This window comes from Sinocyclocheilus anshuiensis, unplaced genomic scaffold, assembly GCF_001515605.1.
Source record: "Sinocyclocheilus anshuiensis isolate Anshui unplaced genomic scaffold, SAMN03320099.WGS_v1.1 scaffold718, whole genome shotgun sequence".
NCBI lineage: Eukaryota > Metazoa > Chordata > Actinopteri > Cypriniformes > Cyprinidae > Sinocyclocheilus > Sinocyclocheilus anshuiensis.
The window spans coordinates 660,922-670,144 of NW_015546102.1; the positions used below are offsets into that span (position 1 = coordinate 660,922).

General features: G+C 35.1%; 1 protein-coding gene across 1 annotated transcript in view; it reads right to left on the reverse strand.

Annotated features, from left to right (window-relative positions):
* Positions 1–447: 447 nt before the first annotated feature.
* LOC107700543 (lysine-specific demethylase 4A-like) overlaps positions 448–9,223 on the reverse strand; it is an 18,356-nt gene continuing 9,580 nt past the window's right edge. Inside the window, exons 15-22 of the mRNA XM_016502238.1 lie at positions 7,558–7,634; positions 7,284–7,339; positions 6,984–7,092; positions 5,466–5,654; positions 3,491–3,664; positions 3,277–3,396; positions 1,764–1,856; positions 448–1,573 (exon numbers count right to left, since the gene is read on the reverse strand). Coding sequence (XP_016357724.1) covers positions 1,433–1,573; positions 1,764–1,856; positions 3,277–3,396; positions 3,491–3,664; positions 5,466–5,654; positions 6,984–7,092; positions 7,284–7,339; positions 7,558–7,634 — 959 coding nt within the window. The 3' untranslated portion in view covers positions 448–1,432. The remainder of the gene's footprint in view (positions 1,574–1,763; positions 1,857–3,276; positions 3,397–3,490; positions 3,665–5,465; positions 5,655–6,983; positions 7,093–7,283; positions 7,340–7,557; positions 7,635–9,223) is intronic.

Sequence of the window (9,223 nt, forward strand, 5' to 3'; positions counted from 1 at the left end):
CATTTAGACAATAAAGACTGAAAGACAAGTAAAATATATATAAAAAAACACAGATGGTTTTATTTCGTAGAATAAAACATGAAACCACCTAACCCTAACCAAAATGCATTCAAAAAAACCCATTGACTCCAGGATGATGGAAAAGTGCTAGAACGCTAACTTATTTCTGGGTTTTTGGCCTCCAAAATGATCCTTGCAGCACTCTATTCATTTTGACTTTGGATGTGTATGCAAGCTGTGATACGAAACAAGTCTAAAATGAAACAAACGACAAATGTTCAAGGGGGCGTAGGAGACATTGCTTTTAATTTAAAAATAAAGTTTTTAGCCTTAAATTAACAATGGATCTCTATTCCAATTCAAAGGAGAGTAATGCCTACTGCACAAAACAACTGAAGACAAAGATCGGTAATGCTATACAGCTAAAGGAATCTCCACAAAACAATGTTTTTTTAAATAATGTAGGTTATTTAAATGAGGCATCTTTTTGGCACTCTCTAAATGGAGCGCTTCAAGATGTTGCCTTCCCTGCCTTAAGTACTATGAACTCACAACTGAAGAGGAAAAAAAAAAATGTGGATAAGTGCACCAGTTCGACCATGACTGGTCACAAGTCAGTCTTACCTGTGTTGGCATAGTAATGCAACTAAGAGTAGAAAAAGTAGAGAAAATCTGGCTTTAACACATAAATACATCTTTTTACAAACAAAGTTAATCCAGAACTAATATGCAACAAGGAAACTGGCATTCCTTTCACTTCAACAACAAATTATTTAAATAAAACAAAATCCAAAGCTGCTGTATCCACCTAAACATGAGAGTATAAAGCTAGTTTTCTATAATGTCCCATGTTTACAGTAGATCACACATGAGAGCTGCTCGTACTAATAAAAACTAGATTCATCCATGAGATTCAGATATTGCCAAGCACTTTAAGACCTATAAAAAAGGTCAGCAGGATGGCGCATCCACGCTGACTAAAGATTTGTCTGACGGGCTAAAGGTCCGTTCTTGTGCGGTCAGCTGGTGGGTCTGCAGGGAGGTGATAAAAAAAAAAAACAGTTGAAACATTACCGCCACCTGATTGAAGATAGTAGGAGTCCGAGAGCTGTTCAACGCCCCCGCTGAGCCTGAGCCGGTTGTGTGCTGTCTGAAAAAACAAACACTCTTACACAAGACATTCCTAGCATTTAATCTCTGGGACTCTCATCTGTGCTGGCTGAAGACCATTCACAGCAATGAGAATTCATACTTAGCCTGAAGGTCTAAAACGTGATCTTGGTGTTTTTAAAAACAAAAGGCTCTGTACTGTATTTGCAGTTGTCTGATCACGTGATGACGTTTGTCCACTTTAAACATAGAGACATCTAGTCCAGCCTGTTTTTCTGGCGAATTGATCTGTTTGTTGAAGACACTGTCTGTGTGGAGTAAGTTACTCCATGATGGTTCTGTATATGACCGGTTCGATGTAGTCCTCTCTATAGCGGGAGTTGATCACGCGCTGTCTTTTCGAGTCTTGCTTCACCTCCTTCTCCACAAACACTCCTTTGAAGCGCATATCCGACGCCACAGACTAGGGATAGAAATGAAACGTATTTAATGTCTGCTAAGCCACTTGTTGTTCAGTAGCGCTGTGTCATGACAAGTTAAGATTATTACTGCAGTGATAAGACAGAAGAAGGAAAGTAGCTTTGTAATGAGTTTCTTGATGGTGTACCGCACATTATCATTTAATGAAGCAGCACCGGCAGGAAATCACTCACCAAGCGGGCTTTAACACGTTTGGGCAGCTCCTCGTCCAAACTGTACACATCTTCCCTCTTTACAGTAAGCTGAGAGTCATCTTCAAATTCCACCTGGAAAATAATTCAGGGCCATTTTAATATTGACATTTAAAAATGGAATTGTGTGTATTTACATTATAAAATGGTATTTAAATTGCTTTGCAATGGTAAACAGTCTACATTTACACTGCCTTCGGGTAATGTAAGAACAATCTTATTTTCGAGTGTGACTGTACAACTAATTTGTATTCATTTTGTGCACTGTTGATGAAGGACAGCTATAATGTTTGCCAGAAAATCTCATTTAGTTGGGTAATTAAGCAACAGGGTTGACACAATGGTAAAATATGAAAAGATATAAACAATTACAAATCTAATGCACATCCTCTGATCTTAATTTTCCTGTATTATTACTAAGAATCCTGTCTTGGTAAGTGGAAAAAAGAAAAAAAAAATAGACCTGTTGGGTTGTTTTGCCTGACTGAAATCACTTAAAATGTGTTGCATCATAAATTTGACTTAAGTTTCACATTGCTAACTTTTGGTGGAAGAATTGTTTATTCTCATTATACAATACCATTCAAAAGTTTGTGGTCTGTATTTTTACTTAACGTTTAGAAAGAATACTGCATTTATTTATTTAAAATAAATAAATGCAGAAAATACCCATTTTCTATTTGACAATATTTTAAAAAATGTAATTTACTCCTGTAATGCAAAGCTGAATGTTCAGCAGCCTTTACTCTAGTCTTCAATGTCACATGATCCTTCAGAAATCATTATAATATGGTGATTTTCTGGTCAAGAAACATTTCTTATTATTATCAGAGTTGGAAACTGTGATACTTTTTTGATTGAAGTTTAAAAATATGCATTTTTAAAAATGAAAAATCTTATAAAACATCAAAAATATTTACTTATTAACAACTTAATGCCTCCTTAATAAAAGTATTAATTTCTTTCAAATAAAATCTAACTAACAAATATTTAAACAGTAGTATAAGAATGATTATTAAAAATAACTGTTGAAAAATAAACAAACAAATAAATATTATTATTTGACCACTGGTTTATATCATGTTGCTGTTTTATAAAAGCAACAATCCAGTAGAGTCTGTGGGTTACAGCGATTTAACCATGGGTAAGGTGTACCCATGGTAAATGGGGCCTACTGCTGAAATTTAAGCTTATTGTGTGACCTCTCACAGCTTACTGCTTTAACAAAAGCAGCAACAACAATGAAGGCCAACGTCATGAAAAAAAAAAAAGACTCATGACTGTACTTCATTATTATGTGAATATGTATGGTACTGAATGTTATGATATTTAACAGTATACAACACAGATTAGTCATCAGTCTTCTATCCTAAATTATAATGATTCTCAGAATACACTGCAAACAGTCATCATACTGTGACGCATCTACTTTGCAGTGTCTGAATTTGAACTCTAACCCAAATAGTGTACACAAGTGTGTTTGCTGTCCTCTGACCTGGTACATTGGGATGATATGGTCAGACACAAATTTGGCTCCATAGATCAGGCCATCTGTCCAGCGCACTTGAACTACATCTCCCTCCGATGGTGGACCGAGCTGCCTACAGTCTCTATTCTGAAAAATAAACACCAGCAGGGCTTCAGTTCAGTACACTGCTTTTAATCATCAAACATTGTTTTGAGCTGTGTAACCCTAACCCCTTACGTACCACTATATCCTCAGGGAACAAGTTGTCACTGAATGAGCCATCATCAAAGATAACCTCATAAAAGGTGGCCTTTGTCAGCTCAACCACCTCACAATGGTAGTAACGGCCATTTCTGTGCTTGGAGATTACTTTCTGTCCCTTCTCCAACTCGCGCATAGATGCCTTGTTGCGTTGCTGAAGATAACATCAGATATTAGACATCTCAGACAACACACATCTTTTGCATGGTTAACAATAATGCTCTAACATAACAGATTGCAGCAAGCAAAAGCTTGTACTTATGACATTACATACTGTACTAGTCACCAACCTGCACAACAAAATAATAACACGTGTTGGTGGAAATAGACAGTAAACACATACTGACTCAAAGAACAGAATTACAACCTGATAAACCACCCAGACAAAGTTTACAGTAATGTTTTGAAGTGGTTCTACTACTTGTCAAATTGTTTCATATGGTTTTGGAAAAAAAAAAACTTTAAAACTTTCAATAAAAGTCTAAAGCAAGTCATTTTACACAAAAAAAATAACATTTTGAAATATATTTTTCACAATTAATAATTCATTATTATGTTTTTGAGGAGTAACAAGAGTCATTTTACAACTTCAACTAACCTTGTCTTGTTATAAAAAGGTCAAACTATCTGATATTTTATGAGACTTGACCTTGACACACAAGCTGTGTCCCAATTCAGAGGCTGCATCCTTCGAAGGCTAAATGTGTCACAGTGGGGCAATGAAGGCTGTCCCATTTCGAAGCTTCCTTCAAATGTGGCCTTCATTTCCCTGGCCATGAAGGGTACAACAAATGGACCCTTCACGGCCCAAACTATCCCAAGACTCATTGCACACTGGTGACAACAGAGTCAGTACTTCATTACACGTAAGAATTGAGTTTCAACTTACTTGAATATCTATATAAATGTTACAAAACCATCTTTAAAGTTGTTTAAATGCTGACTTCCATATATAGTTTAGACTCAATATATAGTTTATTATGTACATAATTAGACCAAGCTGTTTTGTTTTCAGACAGTTGAATATAACTTTTAAAAGAAGTCCAGCACTAACGTTACTTCCACTTGTCAACAGCAGCGGTCACAGTCGCTAAAGGCTAGATCATCACTTTAGACAATGCTTGGTTTGAATGTTTCAGCCTTTGTGTGGCCTTTGAAGTTCATGTTTTTTTAAGAGATGCAGTCCCTGAATTGGGACAAAGCTACAGTCTGAGGATCTGCAGTAAATGATAGCATGTCCTTCTTTATTTTTGGCAGGCTAAATTTGCACCAATATACTATAAAGTTTGATTAAACATCAGACCTTTAATGTCAACAAGGCAATGGGAAGCATTTTCTTTTCCTATTTAAAAGTTTATTTATTTTGCTGCCCAAACTGTGCAATTACACGGTTAGTTGCATTTTATTATTTGCCTTTAGTACTGTTCCCTCCATTTGTTAGAACTACCAGTGCAGAGCAGAGGCTGAATACCAGGAAAGGAAGGAGAACCTGTCCTCTTACCATGCCCTTATTGATAATTGAATGTGATTGTCATGCGCATCTCATCAGTAAAGCCGGTTCTGTGATTAGTGGTATATCTCCATCACGTGCTTTCAGATGGAGCGGCATTTACTACACAGAGCCGTAGTTCACTGACAAGCTACACAATATCGTGTTCATAATCGCAGGCAATTCATCGCCAATAATGAACACGATATTGCGTAGCTTGTCAGTGAATAACGGCTCTGTGTAGTAAATGCTGCTCCATTTGAAAGCAGGTGATGGAGCTTTACTACTAATCACAGAACCGGCTTTACTGATGAGATGCACATGAAAATCGCATTCGATTTTTTGCACAGTCCTAAATGTATTTAACACAAAAACAGTGAATTTGCTTCTATGTGCATTTCCATTGTTTAGCTGTCATATCTAGACTTCGCTATAATCCTGCACATGTCCTGTGTTGTGTCTATACCTCTATTTGGATGCCACCCTTGTGTCTCCAGCAAGTAAAGTAGACCACAAACGGCCAATCATCCGGGTGCATTTGAACTCCAGCTGCCTGTGCACAGCTCGGGTGAAAGGAAGTGGAACAGCGGCCATGTGAGCATTGCACGCAGCAACCAGTGCTCTTCTTCACCCATTTACGGCAAAACTGGCATTTCTAAAAAGACATTTTTGTTAGTTATGTCTTTGACCTTAGAAATAGACTTGGGCTCAGGCAAGGTGAACAATCAACAAATTCTAATGAAAGTTACTCCGAAAGTAATTTGTTAGACTATTTCTTAATGATTCATTAAAGGTTTAATGAAGAGATTTCATTACCAAAATCAAATTTTATTACACTGCTTAACAGAAGTGCTATACAAACAGTGCTTAATTTATTAAAATAATAAATTATTTAATTAACTAGGAGTAGAGATGCTGCCAACCTACTGTTATCTACTATTTTTTTCAGTAATATGAGAATACCTCAGCTATTCTCAGAATAGCAATGCTTTTACAATAACAAGGTAAGTTTTCCAATGAGTAACCTGACAAAATGCAGCACTGCCACATTTTGCATCATTTCATATAGTATTGCATGCACACACATTGTTTAAAAGTTTAGGGTTAAGATCATTAATTTTTTTCAGAAAGAAGTATATTATGCTCACGATTTGCTCAAAATACAGTAAAAACAATATTGTGAAATATTTTTACAATTGACAAACAGCCATTTATTTATTATTATTATTTTTAAAATTTCAATTATTCCTGTGATAGTAAAGCTGAATTTTCAGCAGCCAATATTCCAGGTTTCAATATCACATGATAATTCAGAATTCATTCCAATATGCTAATTTGCTGTTCAAGAAACATGTCTTATTATCATCAATGCTGAAAAACAGTTGCGCTGCTTAATATTTTCTGGAAACTATGATGCTTTTTTTCACAGATTCTTTGATGAATAGAAAGTTCAACAGAACAGCATTTACTCTAAATATATTTTTTGTAACAAAAATGTTTTAATATAATATGTAAATATATAAATGTCTATCCTTGCTAAATAAAAGTATGCATTTCTTGAAGAAAAAAAAAAACTTTTCATTGATAGTGCAAGCAAACTGAGGCAATAAACAAAAACACACTCCTAAAATGTATTTTTATTAATTGTTATGAATGTTTATTCATTTTAGTGAAATGCTTTATTATAAAATAAGTCTCTGTGTGTCCCTTAATGTCTGAACTTTTTTAGGGGAAATATCTGGGTACTTATTGCTTTACCACCATGTTTTTACAAAATTATATTAATGAGAGAGTTTGTACTTTTATTAATGTATTTAGTATGAATTTGCGAGTTCACAATTAATGTGGATACCCTAATTAAGAGCCTCATTGTTTTTGCCCTGACCGAGATTATAAATTTATATAAATTTACTTTCCCTCTGTACGTCAATCAGCACTGCATTTAGATTGGGATTTCACTTTTCTGTGCAAAACATTAACCTACCAGCCTAAATCTCTGAAGCGGGATACTACTGAGATCGACAGGACTGCGCTCTGCAATGTTCACGAAGCGAGCCTCCAGCACTGCTACGGCACATAATACATGAACCCACCTGCAACAAAACCACATTTTCAGCTTAAGCAGATTTCATCAGAGCCTGAGGTAAAACCTTAACATGAAGTGCTGTCAGCAGCTGAGAGAGGCAGATCACAAAACTGTCCTTCAGCTGAGAGGAATGTGTATAATTGAAAATAGCTGGTGTTCACTGTAAGGTGCTCCACCAAGAGGCTCCTGGCTACCTACTTGTCATTGTTGGCCTTCTGCATAGCTCCTCCTCTTAGAGAGCATAAACAGCAGTCCTGAGGGAGAGACACAAATACTTAGTCACACCACAGGGTATAATAAACAGATGAGTGAAAGTAGGTGCAACTGGAAAAAACCTTGTCATGCATGACGGCCAGACATAATAGTGCCCCCTAGCAGCTAGAAAAAGGCATAGCAGTGGTTTTGGGAATTCAAAACAAAACAAAACAAAACAAAAAAAAACCCGTAAACCTGCTCAAATGATCCAACTGACCTGAGTTATGGCATTAGCTTCACAGCGGGAACATCTCCAATCATCCAGATTAGCATCCTGAGACACACCGTAACAACCTGCAGACAAAACATTCACAATTCATCAAATTACCTTGTTACATTTTCATAAACATAGGGATAGCAGACAAATTACGTGAATGAACCTTTCTTTTGGAACATAAAAACTAGGTTATAATTTTATACCAATCAATAAGGGAAGAATCTCCATAAACTTTAATGTTGTTTGACGTTTAAATATGACATTAGACAAATGGTTACGGAGACCATGTTTTGCTTTCAAATAAACGAGAGAAAAAAAAAAGTGAACAACCAAGGAACATGTATTGAGAAAGTAAAGAGATTCAGTTATGATTTTATGCTAACTTTAAACAGTCTTGTTATGTGACTTTCAAATAAGCACAAATATTCCAGGTAGTCTCAATTTATGAGGTTATATACACTTTCAGTAAGACCATGTTTTTTTTTTAAAAGTAGTCTCTTATGCGAATTGCATTTATTTGATCAAAAATACAGTAAAAACAGAAATATTATTACAAGTTAAACTAATTTGTTGTCTATTTTAAAATGTAATTTATTCCTGTGATGGCAAACTGAACTGAGTGTCACATGATCCTTCAGAAATCACTATAATATGCTAACATTTAGTGATCAAGATACATTTCTTTTTATTATTAATGTTGAAAACAGTTCTTCTGCTTAATATCTTTGAGGAAACCATTCTATTTTTGTTTTCAGGACTTTCTGATGAATTTCTAAAGAAATAGAAATCTCTTGTAATATTGTAAATATCTCCACTGTCATTTTTGATCAATTAAATGCGTCCTTGCTGAATAAAAGTATTAATCCCAAACTCTTAAATGGTAGACAAACTACCTGGAACATGATGAAACAAACAAGAATATGTATTGAGAAAGTAAAATCTGTACAAAATGTAGAAATATTCAATGTAGTCTCTAGTTTAATATACTGCATGTATAATACAAAAAAAAAAAAAAAAAAAGAAAAATTATTTTAAAGCCCGTACCTGCTGTAAATTCATAATTTCAATAAGGGTACAGAGAAGCTTTTGGCTTCTCTCCTGAGGCCACAAGAGGGCACATAAGATAACATGACTATCCGTGAAAAAAAAATGCATAATGTTTAAAATAATGTTTATAAACCAATTATAATTAATTAAGTTGCTTAAACAACTATAAACAAATCAGCATCATGTATGTATGCATAGTTTAATACAAAGGGCCAAAAACCAATCACACAGAGTACATTTTTCATTTAAAAACACGAGTTGCAGTCAGATGGGGAAAACACCCGCCATAAAGTCTCGAGATATGTTTTTTTCAAAGTTGAACTTGCATTAATTATACATGGCTTTCTAAACTCGCGGCTCTTTTGTGCGAGACGCGAGTGCAATGGTGATAGATGTCCGTCTAGAAAATGCGTGAATAGTCTTTGTGTGAAACTGTCATTTTAGTTTTTATTAGTTTTAGTCACTTTCATACTGTTTTTAAGTCTAGTCAAGTTTTAGCCAACTAAAAGTCTGAGCATTTTATTCTTATTTTAGTCAGAATTATCCATGACTATTTTCGTCTAGTTTTAGTCGACGAAAACTGATGACATTTAGTCTAGTTTTAGTCAATGAAAATTGT